This window comes from Erinaceus europaeus, unplaced genomic scaffold (genome assembly GCF_950295315.1).
Source record: "Erinaceus europaeus unplaced genomic scaffold, mEriEur2.1 scaffold_703, whole genome shotgun sequence".
NCBI classification, from domain to species: Eukaryota; Metazoa; Chordata; class Mammalia; order Eulipotyphla; family Erinaceidae; genus Erinaceus; species Erinaceus europaeus.
This window is the reverse complement of record NW_026647400.1, coordinates 1-15531: the sequence shown is the minus strand read 5'-3', so window position 1 is coordinate 15531 and position 15531 is coordinate 1. Positions and strand designations below refer to the sequence as shown.

General features: G+C 47.9%; 1 protein-coding gene across 3 annotated transcripts; it reads right to left on the bottom strand.

Moving 5' to 3' along the window:
• Nucleotides 1–1065: 1065 nt before the first annotated feature.
• Nucleotides 1066–9578, bottom strand: MANEAL (mannosidase endo-alpha like). 3 transcript variants are annotated; one of them, XM_060183980.1, is made up of 5 exons: nucleotides 8870–9556; nucleotides 7633–7742; nucleotides 5962–6038; nucleotides 2329–2552; nucleotides 2100–2219 (listed from the first exon to the last, which is right to left on the bottom strand). In XM_060183980.1, the coding sequence occupies exons 1-5, from the start codon at nucleotides 9411–9413 to the stop codon at nucleotides 2215–2217; spliced, it is 960 nt and encodes a 319-aa protein (XP_060039963.1). In that variant the 5' UTR covers nucleotides 9414–9556; the 3' UTR covers nucleotides 2100–2214. The 3 variants fall into 3 exon arrangements, with proteins under 3 accessions (XP_060039961.1, XP_060039962.1, XP_060039963.1); XM_060183978.1 differs by having other exon boundaries at nucleotides 1066–2552; XM_060183979.1 differs by lacking the exon at nucleotides 5962–6038 and having other exon boundaries at nucleotides 1066–2552; nucleotides 8870–9578.
• Nucleotides 9579–15531: the final 5953 nt, after the last annotated feature.

Genomic DNA, 15531 nt, shown 5'->3' with positions numbered 1-15531 from the left:
AAATCTCAAGGACTAGCTTAAGGATCCTGCTTTGAGCCCCTGGCTCCCCACCTGCAAGGGGGTCGCTTCACAGGCAGTGAAGCAGGTCTGTAGGTATCTGTCTTTCCTCCTCTGTCTTCCCCTCCTCTCTCCATTTCTCTGTCCTATCTAACAATGACAGCATTAATAATAACTACTAGATCCTCTCTCCATTTCTCTCTGTCCTAACAACGACGACATCAGTAACAATAATAACTACTACAGCAATGAAAAACAAGGGCAACAAAAGGGGAGATAAATATACATAAAAATAAAATACAGGAACAGTAAGGGGGGAAAAAGGGAAAATACTAAAAAAAAAATAAAAAGTAATGTAGGCAGGGGTAGACAGCATAATGGTTATGCAAAGAGATTCTCATGCTTAAGGCTCCAGAGCCACAGATTCAATTCCCCCACACCACTATAAGCCAGGGCTGAACAGCCAATGCTCTGGTTTAAAAAAAAAAAAGTAATGCTAATGGTTTGTTTTTAATTATTTCCCTAGAATGGGACTACCAGGTTAAAGGGTATACAAGTTTTATGGCTCTTTGCAGATTAGCCTTCAAATGAACTGAATTTATAGGACCATCAGCAGTATATGATTATCAAGGTCCCTTCCCCCCTAGCCGTGTGGGAAATGAATCCTCTTCTGTAAGTTAAGACAGAGCAGGGTCTAGCCCCGCTCCCTGCACCTATTGCTTTGGTTTTCCCAACTAAACTTAGTTTTCCCAAACTGGGAAACCAGGCCTTTCCATCCTTTTATTTGCTTAACTGGAACTTGAAGCCCTTCAGACTACTCACTCTCCCCCACCCACTCCTACCTCAATTCCCAGGCCCGGGACTCAGTCTTCAGTCCATAAACTCACTATGGTGGCTTCTGATACACATATTTCCAAGTAGATTCTAAAACTTGCTAGAATTTCCCAGGGGCCTGCTTTAATGTTTAATGAGGGCCCCTGCCACTAGCGTTTTCATTTTACCAGGGTTATTGCTGGGCTTGATGCCTGTGTAAAACCTTAAAAGAGATTGAAAGGAATGCTTACTTGAGAGACTATCACATTTAATACAAATCACAGTAGCACTGAAAATGGCTCTAGTGGGTGGGCCTCATTCAGTTTAGGCAACTAAAGGGAGTAGGGTATCCTAGTCCTCTCCCTGGAGCTAGGTGTTCATCTGGAAAATGCAGGCTCTGGAGTACAGAGGTATATTCTGAAAGGGAAAAGAACCGAACTCCCAGCCCAGGTTAGCAAAAATTCTTGTGCTCAGGCATGAGCTACAAGGTCACTCCAAAATAAGGAAGGCTGGGATACTGGAGGCTTCAGGAGGACAGGTACCACCCCTTGGTCAAGTCTGCCCATAGCACCTAACACATAGGTGCTCAATTAGTATGTGGTGAATGAAAGTGAATGCTCAGGATTATTTCCTAATAATTGGGTTCAAGATCTACCAGGGGAAAACAAAACCAACAATAACAACAAAACAAAAAAAACTTAAAGCTAGAATTTCCCATTAGAAGGTCTTAAAACTTAGAAGACAAATGTGGGAAAGCAGTCCAAAAAGTAGATACAGGTTGGCAGAAGGGAGCACGGTGCATGCTTGCCCAGAACCCTGTTCCTCTTCCAAGAACAATGACTGGGTTGTGCCATGATGCCAACCTGCCAAGTTCAAAACTGGAAGTGCTTAAAGTGTGAGGATGTGGAGTTGCCCTGGGCTAAGTCCGGTCACCTGTCAGCCTGTTTCTCTGGAACAGTGCCTGGTGTTGTTAGAAACATGCTTTACATGGGCTCAGGCATGACTTGGAGAACAGCAAGTGCTTCTCGTCTCAGCTGAGCCCCACAGGAGAACATCTTCCCTGGAGGCTAGGACACTAGCACCTCAGGCTCAATTTGCCAGCCCCTCACATTAGCCACTGTTCCTTCTCTTTGATGAAGTGCTCTGCCCAGCGGCGAGTCAACTCTAGGTACAAGTTGGGCTGATGGGGCAAGTAGTCTAAATACAGCCGAGTTGGTGTCTTCTTGGGTATGGCCTTTTCAATCTGGGTGCCCTCATGCCACTCATTGAAAGAGGTGATGGAAACGATCTCAGGCCTCACTGTCAGCGCTGCCTGCAGGGCTGTTTCATAGTATTTGCCATTGACCCTGTTTCGAGTATTGTGGTTGTTCCAAGGCCTGATGCTGGTGTCAATGTAGCCAGGCCCTACACTGGGAATGAACATGAGGTTGTTGGCATCGCAAAAGTTCTTCACAGCTTTCCAGTTCTGATGGGAAGAGCCGAAGGAGAAACCATTGGAGGCAAAGTAGGTATACATGCCATCAAATCCAGCAGCTAGGATGTCATGGGTGTGGCCCTCTTCCACCAACAATGCTATGAAGACCCCATCGTATGGAGTGTTGCGGATTGAGTGGGGCCCATTTGGTGTCAGGAGGTGGGCCCAGGCCTCAGGGGATGTCAGGTATGAGTCGTAGATATAAAAGAGCGGGAGGCTCTTGCCCATGCTGTTCTTATAGCGGTAAAATGCACCATGGGAGCCATACCTGAGGAGCAGGAGGAAGAATCACCTGAGTTGATAGCCTGTGGAGAAGCCAGCACAGCCACAGGATCCACCATGAACGAGACCTTTCTTGATGCCCCAGTGCAGTTAGGGATCCAGCCAGTCTCCACAGTTGAACTCCATCCTCTAAGCTAGAACCTAGTTCTCACCTTCTCCCAAACTTGTTAGTCCCCTGTGTTTTGTTTTTTAAATATTTTTATGTTGGATAGAGACAGAAATTGAAAGGGAAGAAGGGGGAGGTAGAAAAGGCAAGACACCTGCAGCACTGCTTCATCACTTTGAGGCTCCCCTGCCAAACAGGCCAGAGACTAACCCAGGCCCCTGGTTCTCTATTCAAGCCTCTCCTGCTCTAGTTACACAAACATTAACTCCTGTAACTCATAAGATTCAAGAGTTTTGCCTCATATCACCCATCAGATCACCATCATCTTTTACGGGGACTTCAGCAATACCCATCTGACTAGACCTCTAGGTTTCTATTGACTCTTAGAATCCATTCTCTTATTACTGGACCTTCACTGCTCCAGGCTGACTTGTTTAAAAATATGGAATGAGGAGGCTGGGTGGTAGCACTGCAGGTTAAGCACACATGGCGCAAAGCGCAAGGATCCCGATTCGAGCCCCCAGCTTCCCACCTGCATGGGGGTCACTTAACAAGTGGTGAAGCAGGTCTGCAGGTGTCTCTCTCCCCCTCTCTGTCCTCCCCTCCTCTCTCTATTTCTCTGTCCTATACAACAGCAATAACATCAATTAACAAGGGCAACAAAAATGGGAAAAATGGCCTCCAGGAGCAGTGGGTCTGTAATGCAGGCACCGAGCCCCAATGATAACCCTAGAGGCAAAAAAAAGAAGGGAAAAAAAAAATATATATATATATATATGTATATGGAATGCTTCATGAATTTGCCTTTGATCCCTGCACAGGGGCCATGCTAAATGTGGTGCCAAAGTGAGCACCAAACTGACTTTTAGGTACAAAGAGATCATAGCAATGAAGCTTCCTCCAGTGTGGTGGGGGCCAGGCTCTAACCTGAGTTGTGCACATGAGAAACAGTCACAATAGATGAGTTTTTCTGCTGGCTCTAATCTACTCTTTCCTCCCCCCTCCCTTCAAAGCACTGCTAAACTCTAGCTTCTGGTGGTGCTGGGGGTTGAACCTGAAACTTTTGGTACTTCAGGCATAACAGTGTTTCTACATAACCACTAGCCTATCTCCCTTTACTTTTATTTTAACCATAAGCTTTGATTTGTGGTGGTATTGGGGGCTGAACCTGGGGTCACAGAGCCTCAGGCATGGAAAGTCTTTTTGGGCAACCGTGTGGTGGTTCACCTGGTGAGACACATTACCATGCACAAGGATTTGGGTTTCAGGCCCTGCTCCCTGCTGGCAGGGGGGACACTTCACGAGTGGTGAGGCAGGTCTGCAGTTTGTCTCTTTACCCTCTCTTATCTTCCCTTCCCCTTTCAATTTTTATCTGTTCTATGTAATAAAAAATAGGAGACCAGGTGGTGGCACACCTGATAAAGTGCACATGTTACATTGCACAAGGACCTGGGTTCGAGCCCCCAGTCCCCACCTGCAAGGGGAAAGCTTTGCAAGTGGTGAAGTAGTGCTGCAGGTGTCTGTCTCTGGCTGTCTCTAGTCAATAAATAAATAAAGGAAAAGATGACCACCAGGAGTGGTGGATTTGTAGTGCCGGCACCAAGCATCAGCAATAACCCTGGTGACAATAAGGAAAAAAAAAAGTCTTTGTATAACCTTGATGCTACCTCCCCATCCACCACCTCCCTTTTTTCCCCTTCTTTGCCTCCAGGGTTATCGCTGGGGCTCAGTCTGGAGGCCATCTTCTTTCCCCAGTATTGTTGCTGTTGTTGCTGGATAGGACAGATCGAAATTGAGGAGGGGAAGACAGAAGGGGGAGAATGATAGACAAATGCAGACCTGCTTCACCCCTTGGGAAGCAAACCCCTACAGGTGGGGAGCCAGGGATTCACTCAAACTGGGATTCCTGCACCAGTCCTTGCACTTCGCACTATGTGGACTCAAGTTGGTGCATTACCGCCCAGGCCGCTGCGTCAGCCCTTTTTAAAGCACAAATCATATCTGACTACAAGATTCCATCTTATTTGATTTGGCCCTGCCCATCTCCATTCTAGCTTTTACTCCATCCAGGTCTGTTCTCCACCCCACTATGCCATCCTGTAATCAAGCTTATTTTATTTGACAGCTTTCTGCCTGGAATTTTCTGCCTACCCCAAATCTTTGCTAATTCTTCATTCAGACATTAGTTAACATGTCACCTTCTGGCACTAAAGCAACACTAACTATACTTTCCTCTTACTACTTTTTTGTAATGAATCACTAATTTGTCTTTTCCAGTGTAACTGTTGTCTGCTTCACTGTACCCCAACACACACAACATATCACTATCAAATCAGAAACTTTTCTAGGTCTACCTATTACCACTGGGGCTTCTGACAGTACCTTTTTTTCTTTTTCCTTTGAATGAATGATAGGCGCAAGCCACTATCTCAAGTAGTAATTCCTGTAACTCTCACTAAATCAACAACAGGAACTCAAGCCCAGTTTGCTGGCTCCAAGTGCAGTATTCTCTGTTATTTTTTAATATATTTACTTATGATTAGATAGAGACAGGGAAATTGAGAGAAGAGGGGGAGACAGAGGGAAAAGAGACAAGAGAATCACCTGCAAACCTACACCACTCATGAAGCTTTCCCCCTGCAGGTGGGGACCAGGGGCTTGAGCCCGGATCCTTTTGCACTGTAAGGTTAACCAGATGCACCACCACCCAGTACTCCATTGCTATAAAGCAATGGCTAGGGACACAGTCATTCTGCTCTAACTTTATTTTAAAGACTTATTTATTAGCAAGGGAGAGAGGGAAGGAGAGAAAACCAGAATATCACTCTGGCACATTCAATGCTAGAGAGGGATTCCTGACCCCATGCTTTTAAGTTCAGCACTCTAGTCACTATGCCACCTAACAGGTTACTAATTCTGTTTTTTATTCCCTTTTGTTGCCCTTGTTGTTTTATTGTTGTAGTTATTATTGATGTCATTATTGTTGAATAGGACAGAGAGAAATGGAGAGAGGAGGGGAAAACAGAGAGGGGGAGAGAAAGATAGACACCTGCAGATCTGCTTCACCACTTGTGAAGCGACTCCCCCATAGGTGGGGAGCAGAGGGCTCGAACTGGGATCCTTAAGCCGGTCCTTGTGCTTTGCACCACCTGCGCTTAACCCACTGCGCTACTGCCCAACTCCCACTAATTCTGTTTTTTTTTTTTCACCCTGAATCTCCACTATCTCCACTACCTATCCCTGCCCGTTTTGATTTCCACCAAAAACCCAGGCCCTAGAACAGCCTTACGTGTCAATGATGTACTTGACATTATCGTGCAGAGTGATGTCATCTCGGCCCTTGTAGGGTTGGATGTGGAAAGCCACCTGCCACAAACAGAAGATACTAGTCATATGAGTATCTGTCCAGTGGTTGCAACTTGGAAGGTTCATGCTTCAACCATGGCCTAAAGGAGAAGCTGTGTGTAGGAGAGAGTCTGGCAACAATAAGAATATAGAGTTTTTTTTAAGTTTTATTTTTATCTTAAGAAAGAGAGGGAGAGTATTTACATGGGACAGAGAGAGACAAGCCAGAGCACCAGTGACATGTGTGGTGCCAAGGATCAAACTGTGTTGGGTAGTATGCCAGCTCCCCCCCCCCTTCTGTCTCTAATCCTGCTTAACTAACCACCAGTATGCCTGTATGGGATTGGTTTGATCCCACTCAAAGCTGCAGTCTATTTACATAAATCACTAACTATGCACCACCCTCCCTCCAGGGCATTGGTGGTTCAGTGGTAGAATTCTCGCCTGCTCCGCCCCCGATCCTTGTCACACCCTGATTTTCACCAGTCACTTTTCTCTCCACCCTCTCTACGTCACATCCTGTTCACACCCTACTTGGAAAGTATATATAAGGACAGGATTGTTCGTTTTAGTTTAGCTTAGCTTGGCTTAGATTGTGCTGTGTTGCACATGAATAAAGAAATACTGCCTACAGCTCAACCATGAGTCCCGGGTGGTCTGTCTCCTGTCAGTGAAGCTCAGCCCGACAAAACTGGGAACCTCAGGCATCCAAATCCAATGCTTTCTACTAGCTTAGGCACTACTCCAACTTTAGAATACTCCTTTTTAAAAATCTACAGACAGGTAGAGAGAGAGTGAAAGAGACCACAGCACCAACGCTTCCTTCAATGTGGTGGAAGCCAGGTCCAAACCTGAGTTGTGCACATGACAAAGCAGCACACTATTCAAGTGAACTATTTGGACAACCCTGTGAATTATTTTTAAGGGCCAAACAAAGGAGATTAAGTTTTCCTACCCACCCACCCCCACAGTAAAGTAAGAATCATTCTGATGGACTGTTGCAGGATGGCTAATAGGTTTCAACTTAAATGTGCCCCTTTCAGTTGACTGACAATAGCTGCCCGAAACAATGGGATGCTGTATTGATGGGAAAATGTGCTATAATCTGTTAGACATGCCAGTGATGGGCTCACGAATGGGTGTGGGACTTCTTATTTGTTTATTTGTTTCCTTTGGTACAGGAAAGAAATGTCTTTGTTACCCAGTACATTTGGGCAAAATAACTGGACATGTCTAGCTCAGCACAGTCATTCCTCTTAAAAGTGAACAAAACATGTTCTTCTCTCTTCTTTGGGGCCAGCACTGAAACCCATTAAAAGAGCTGGAATTCAGTTTGTGGGCCCATCTGACCCTTCTTTCCAGAGTCAGGGACTCCAACCTAACCTCTAGCACTATGATACTTATTTACTTTCCCATTTGTCCTATATGTTTTCCATTTTTTCCCAGTATCTGGAAATAAGAGTGAGATAGATAGTATTTATCTGAACCTCACCCCAATACCACACTTGATACGGATTTGCCATACCCCAGCTTTGGCCAAGAATTTCAATAGAGGGCAGAACAGAGTATTAAATACCCAGAGGGGCATAGAGCATGTGACCTCTTAGAGACTGACCTGGATGTTGTATTGATGGGCAGTATCAAGAATGGCAGGCACCAGATCATCTGAGGGCTCCCCGTTATCATCAGCCATGCCAGGTGGGTACCAGGACAGGACCAGAACCCCTGAGAGACAACACAGAGGCTACTTCACAGACATGCAACACCCAGGTGTGTTTCTTCACAAACCATCTCCAACCGTGAGATAGTTTCAGAATGAAATCTTGAGGAAGGCTCCAGCCAAAGGTTCACTTTCTGCAGATCCTAGCCCAGAACAGTGAGCCCTGGAGCTGTCCAGCAGCGTGGTGCTGAAGTGCAGTAGCTGCAGAGACCTTAGCACACCAGGCCAGGAAAGAGCATGAGAAAAGCAGAAGCAGGAGCCACTCTTCAGGGCCTGAACAAGTTGGAGAACAAAGGGAAAGACGGTTGGGAAATGCCACACCCATCAATATAGAACCCACAGACAGGCCTATCTCTGGAGGAAAGGAATACCTCTGAGGTACTGAGGGAGAAAAGCCTGAGCAAAGGCCATTCTTATCTTACCCGTGGGAAAGAACACTTGTCTGGACTATTTGTCTCGACTAAAATTTTGGGGGAAGGTCTTGTATGTGCGTGTGTCTCCTACCATTGTCTCTTGCATTCAGTCCCCCTCCCCCAACTCACTAGCCATCTCAATTGAATTGACATGTGCTGCAAAAACTCAATAGAATTCAGTGACAAAATCTAAAGTAAGTGAGCCTACTCACCCTAACCTACAAAGGAGGCTCCCAGAGACCTCTTTTCAAGCTGGGTACTTGAAAAGCTCCCGGATGAGTCTGTCATGGAGCATGGACAAACTCCCCTTCCTCAGCTAACAAATGCAAGAAGGGCTATTTGCTCTACCATGCACCTGCTGTGAAAGAAGAGGCCATCCCGGTGCAACTTTGCTCAACATTAGACCTCATTCTGCCAAACCTAAAAGTTTCCTCTTCCGTGACTGTAGACAAGGTCTGCCTCATTCTCCTCGCCGCTGGGTGCAAACGCCGCCATCCCATTCACTTTTCAGGAAGCTCTTCCCGTATGAAATTGTAGGGAGTCAGAAGGGAGAGGTGGGGGAGTGTGAATGCGAGAAGTTGGGGTGATGTCTCATGGCGAGCACAGCATGCAGGTAGAAGGGAAGGAGTAAGAAGTCCGGGTGCGGGCTGAATGGGACGAGAGGCCCATAAGAAGTGGGGTGCGAGGACGCATGGAGGGGCAGGCCCACGACAACTCACCGATGGCGGCTTCCCTGAGCTGGGCCATATGCTCCCGCAGCACGTCGGGATCCCGAGAGCTGTAGGGCCCCAGTTCTGGATAGAAGCTGGAGCCCAGGTCGTCGGGGGGGCTGTGCCGCCCTCGGGGGTAGCTGGCCGAGATCTTGGGGTCCCAGTGCGGCACCATGACGTGGTCCCAGTGGACGTAGTGGCCCTCGCGCCGTGGGCTCCCGTACCAGGAGTAGTAGAAGGCGTGCAGGTCGGAGTAGACGCGCAGGCTCCGCGCGGGGGCGGGCTCCACCTCCGCGGGGGCCGGGTCTGGGGGGCTCCTGGGGCCCGACGGGCGGAGCGGCGGCGGTGGCGGCGCGGCGGGGGCTGCCGGGGCCCGGGCGGCGGGCATGGGAACCCCCTCCGGGCGGCGCTCAAAGGACGCCAGCTCCAGGCCGGGGCCCAGCGCCGGGAGTCCGTCCGGAGCCTTGAGCGTGCGCAGGCCCATGAGGGTGCCGAAGGCGAAGAGCAGCACCAGGAACAGCGCGATGCACGCGCGGCGCCGCCGCCGGGCCATGGCGGTCCCCGCCTCCCGGCCTCGGGCTCCGCTACCTCCTCGCCCGCCGCGCCATGGCCGCCCGCCCGGCTCGGCACGCCGCGCGACTGCGCGCGTCCCAGGAAGACGGCTACGGCGTGCGCCGAGCGCAGCGTGGGCGGCTCCCGGCCTCTGCCCCGCAGTGCGGGCGGGCCCGGCACACCGGAGAATGCGGGCGGCGTAGACCAAGTGGTAGCGAGCGGAGGGGGAGCGCAGACGCTTCTGTCCCCGGGCCTGGGGAGCAGGGGCCGGAGCCCCCCGCGGGGCCGTGTGTGGCCTAATGGCCAGGGGCCGCAGGGTGCGCGCCGGGTGAGGGGCAGAGCCCAGTGTGGAACGGAGGGGTAGAAAGCGAGGGTCTGCGGATGCGCTTCTCGCCAGCGCCCTCCTTCCCACTGCTCCCTCTGCACTGACCTCGCTGGCCGGCCCCTACAGCCCTGGAGGACTCTCCGCCCGGGTCCCTCCACCCAGCCACGCACCCCAGGCGCCCTCTGAAGCCTGGGGATGGGCACAGGACAAACAGCCCCAAGAGTGCAGCCATTAGAGAGCCGTTCTTCTCCTTCTCCTTCTCCTTCTCCTTCTCCTTCTCCTTCTCCTTCTCCTTCTCCTTCTCCTTCTCCTTCTCCTTCTCCTTCTCCTTCTTTTTTCCTTTCCTTTTTTAAAAAAAAATTAAATAGAGACAGAAATTGAGAGGGAAGAGGGAGACAAACGGAGAGAGCTTCAGTGCTTTTGAAGCTTCCACCTGCAGATAGGGACATGGCTTGAGCCCGCGTCCTTGCGCATGGTAACATGTACACTTTACTGGGTGCGCCACCACCTCGCCCCGTAGAGACCCCTGAAGGAAGAAGACCGTGGTGGCTTGGGCAAGGCCTCACTAAACTCAAGACTTAGTAGGCCTCGCCAGAGCCCTTGTCACTGTCCACACTACCTGGTCTTAGACCTGTTGTAGTACCTAGCTGCCTGCCTTTGGGCAACCTCCCCCAATCAGTGAGGACTTAAGTAAGTTTTTACAGAGCCTGGCAAAAGAAGCACAGTACATGTTTGTTCTTCCTGGACTCCGAGCAACTAGAGGGCAGGTCCTGAGTCATATTTACATTTTGAGATTCCAAGGGAAGTAGGAACAAGGTCTAACAGCTTCTTGAGATGTAGCTAAGAAGATAAAGAACACAGTGGTCCAGGAGGTGGCACAGTGGTAAATCATTGGATTCTCAAGCATGAGTTCCCGAACTCAATCCCCGGCAGCACATGTACCAGAATGATGTCTGGTTCTTTCTCTCTCCTATCTTTCTCATAAATAAGTAAATAAATCCTAAAAAAAAAATTTTAAAAAAAGAAGATAAAGAACAGTATTTTCTTTTGGTGATTTGGGACCTCAGACATGCAATTTCACCACTCCTGAACCACTTTTCTATACATTTGTTTTTTTTTTAACTTTATTGATTTGTTATTGGGTAGAGACAGAGAGAAATTGAGAGAGAAGAGGGAGGTAGAGAGGAAGAGAGACAGAGAGACACCTGCAGACCTGCTTCACCACCTGTGAAGTGATTCCCCTGCAGGTGGGGAGCTGGGGGCTTGAACCGGGATCCTGACCGGTCCTTGCACTTTGCATCACATGCGCTTAACCCACTGTGCTACTGCCCAACTCCTACCTGAACCACTTTTTCATTCAGATAGAAAGAGGGACAGTGATCCAGGAGGTGGCGCAGTGATAAAGCTTTGGACTCTCAAGCATGAGGTCCCGAGTTCAATCCCTGGTAGCACATGTGCCAGAGTGATGTCTGGTTCTTACTCTCTCCTCCTATCTTTCTCATAAATAAAAAAGAAAGAAAGAGGGACAGAGGGCTGGGGAGACATCATAATGGCTATGCAAAATACTCTCATGCCTGAGACTCTGAGGTCCCAGGTTCAATCCCCTGCACCTTCATCAACCGGAGTTGATTAGTGCTCTGGTCTTTTCTGTGTGTGTGTACCTTTATAAATAAATAAATAAATAATATTAAAGAGAGACCAAAGAATGAAAACTGTCCCCAGTGTTGTGACACTCCCACATGGTGTTGGAACTAATCTGGGCCATGTGCATGGCAAGGCAGGAGCCCTATACAGTGATGTAGTCCTCTGACCCAGGGTTTTTTTTTGTTTTGTTTTAATTTAAGAAAGGATTAATGAACAAAACCATAGGGTAGGAGGGGTACAATTCCATACAATTCCCACCACCCAATCTCCATTTCCGACCCCCTCCCCTGATAGCTTTCCCATTCTCCATCCCCCTGGGAGCATGGACCCAGGGTCATTGTGGGTTGCAGAAGGTGGAAGGTCTGGCTTCTGTAATTGCTTCCCCGCTGAACATGGGCGTTGACTGGTCGGTCCATACTCCCAGTCTGCCTCTCTCTTTCCCTAGTAGGGTGGGTATCTGGGGAAGCAGAGCTCCAGGACACATTGGTGGGGTCTTCAGTCTAGGGAAGCCTGGCCGGCATCCTGATGACATCTGGAACCTGGTGACTGAAAAGAGAGTTAATATACGAAGCCAAACAAATTGTTGAGCATCTGACCCAGGATTTAAAATGCATACATATGTGGTCAACGAAGTAGTTCAGTGATTAAAATATTGGACTCTTAAACATAAGCTCTTGAGTTTGATTGCCAGCATTGCACCTGCATCATTCCAGCACACATATCATCATGTACAGGGACCCAGGTTCAAGCCCCTGCCCCCCACCTGCAGGGGTTAGGCTTTCATGAGCTGTGACACAGGTCTGCAGGTGTCAATCTTTCTCTTTCCCACTCTATCTGCCCTTCCTCTCTCAATTTCTTTCTGTCTTGTTCAATAAAAATAGAAGGAAAAGAAGAAAGAAAGTAAAAAGAAAATGACTGCCAGGAGCAATGGGTGGTAATGCTGTCACCAAGTGCAGCGACAACACTGGTGGCAAAAAAAAATTTTTTTAAAGGATTGGAGAAAATAGCATATTGGTTATACAAAAAGGCATTCAAAGCCTTAGGTTCAACCCTTCATGTCACCATAAACCAGAGTTGAGCGTGTAAGAAGTGAAGATTGTGGGAGTCCGGCAGTAGCGCAGCACGTGGCACCAAGCGCAAGGACCATGGAAAGGATCCCGGTTCGAGCCCCTGTCTCCCCACCTTCAGGGGAGTCGCTTCACAGGCAGTGAAGCCGTGCTGCAGGTGTCTATCTTTCTCTCCCCCTCTGTCTTCCCCTCCTCTCTCCATTTCTCTCTGTCCTATATTGACAATGACGACATCAATAACAACAACAATAATAACACAACAATGAAACAACAAGGGCAGCAAAAGGAAATAAATAAAAATAATTTTTAAAAAAGACATGAAGATTGTGGGGCCAGGTGGCAGTGCACCTGGTTAAGCACACACACTACAGTGAGCAAGGACCTGGGTTCAAGCCCCTGAGTGGTGAAGCAGGGCTGCAGGTATCTCTGTCTCTCTCCTTTTCTATTTCCCTCACACCTTCTCATTTTCTCTCTGTCTCTATACAATAATAAATAAAGATCAAAATTTTAAAAATAAAAAGAAGTGAAGATTGTTTCATTTTCATATATATATATATATATTCAGAACAGGACATGTATTAGCTTGTGTGCATGCGTGTGTGTGCGCGTGCGCGTGTGCGTGCGTGCGTGCGTGCGTGTGTGTGTGTGTATCTCCCCCCCCCCCCCAATCAGGTGTCTTCCAGGAAAAGAGTTCCTGTCTGAGTACTAACAGTCACTGTAGAAATAATTGAACTGCTTATCTTAGACCCACATTTGAATGCCATACGACTATGTGAAGAGGGCCAAATCAGGCCCCCAACTTAGAAAAGAAAGTCTCCCCCACCCCACCATGCTCTGCCTTCCCCTTATTCTCATAAGACTCAAAATATCTGGGAGTCAGGCAGTAGCACAGCGGGTTAAGCGTACGTGGGTGGTGCAAAGCACAGTGACCCGAGTAAGGATCCCAGTTGGAGCCCTCGGCTCCCCACCTGTAGCGGAGTCTTTCTTTCTTTTTAAACAGTTTTTTAAAATATTTATTTATTTGTTTATCCCTTTTGTTGCCCTTATTGTTTTCTTGATGTTGTTATTGATGTTGCCGTTGTTGGATAGGACAGAGAGAAATGGAGAGAGGAGGGGGAGACAGAGATGAGGAGAGAAAGATAGACACCTGCAGACCTACTTCACCGCCTGTGAAGCAACTCCCCTGCAGGTGGGGAGCCGGGGGATCGAACCCGGATCCTTACGCCAGTCCTTGCGCACATAGTATGAAACAAGGACACACACAAGGATCCCGGGTCCAGCCCTGGGCTCCCCACCTGCAGGGGGACACTTCACAAGCTGTGAAGCAGGTCTGCAGGTGTCTGTCTTTCTCTCTCCTATGGGAAAAAAAAATGGCTGCAGAACAGTGGATTTGTGGTGCAGGCACTGAGCCCCCACAATAACCTTGGAGGCAAAAAAAAGGGGGGGCCAAGAAAGAAAGATAGACACTTGCAGACCTACTTCACAACCTGTGAAGTGACCCCCCTCTCCCCGCATCCCCCGCCCCCGCAGGTGGGGAGCTGGAGCCTCAACCCAGATCCTTATGCTGGTCCTTGTGCCTCTCACCATGTGTGCTTAATAACCCGCTGCACTATTGCCCAACTCCCTCATTTAGGTTTTTGACTATAGTACTGCTTATCTGTGATTTATGGTGATGCTAGGAAGGAATGAACCTGGCATAGTCATACCCCAAACATGAAATTTTGCTGCATAAACCGCAATGATATGTGTCTGCCCCAGAGCCATTTAAAAAAGAAAGATTTGGGGGTCGGGCAGTAGCAGCAGGTTAAGCACACATGGTGCAAAGTGCAAAGACGGGCTGGGCTTAAGGATCCCAGTTCTGGCTCTCCACCTGCAGGGAGATCGCTTCACAGGAGGTGAAGCAGGTCTGCAGGTGTCTATCTTTCTCTCTTCTTCTCTGTCTTCCCTTCCTCTTTCTATTTCTCTCTGTCCTATCCAACAACTATACCACCACCACCACCACCAACAACAATAATAATAGCCACAACTATGATAAAAGAAGGGCAACAAAAAGGGAAAACAAATAGTCTCCAGGAGCAGTGGATTCATGGTACAGGCACCGAGCCCCAGCAATAATTCAAAAAAAAAAAAAAGAAAGAAAGATTTGTTTATTTATGGGAGGGAGAGATACATACAGAAAATTCAGGGCCGTGGTCTGGGAGGTGGCACAGTGGATAAAGCACTGGATTCTCAACCATGAGGTCCTGAGTTCAATCCCCGGCAGCACATGTACCAGAGTGATGTCTGGTTCTTTCTCTCCTCCAATCTTTCTTATGAATAAATAAATAAATTCTTTAAAAAAAAAAAGAAAAAGAAAATTCAGGGCCTATGCTACAAGTCTGTTGTTCTACACACTGAACTAACACCTGGGTTAATCCTTTCTATTCTCCTCCTCCTCTTCTTCTTCTTCTTCTTCTTCTTCTTTTTTTTTTTTTGTTTTGTTTTCCTGTCCAGTACTGGGGGCAGGGGGATAGTATAGTGGTTTTGCAAAAAAGACTAATGCTTGAAGCTCCAAAGTTCCAGTGATTTGGTAAAATAAATAAGTAAATAATAAAAGCAACAAGGGCAACAAAAGGGAATAAATAATTATTTAAAAAATAAAATAAATTGTGGCTTCAGTTAAGAATAAATAAATAATAAAGTAAAAATAAATGCAGTGCTGGGGAACAAACCCAAGGTCCCACACGCACAGTACTGCTAGATCGCCTTCCCCAACTCAATTCTTTATTCTCTGTTTTGAGGGCCTAAAGCACTGATCCACCATTCATGCAATTCATGGTGGCATTCATGGTGGGCAAGATAAAGTCCAATGAAAATTAATTGTCAAGGCAAAAGATAAGAAGTTGAAGCAAGGCAAAAGGGCATGTAGCCAACAGAGTAGCAGTCACACATCGCATCGCACAACCCCCATATCCCTTCACATCCTCCTCCTCCTCCTTTTTAATATATATAACAGAGACAGGAGTAGAGAGAAGACCAGGTATCATTCTGGTGCATGCATTGCCAAGGATCGATCTTGGGGCCTCATGCTTGACAATCTGACA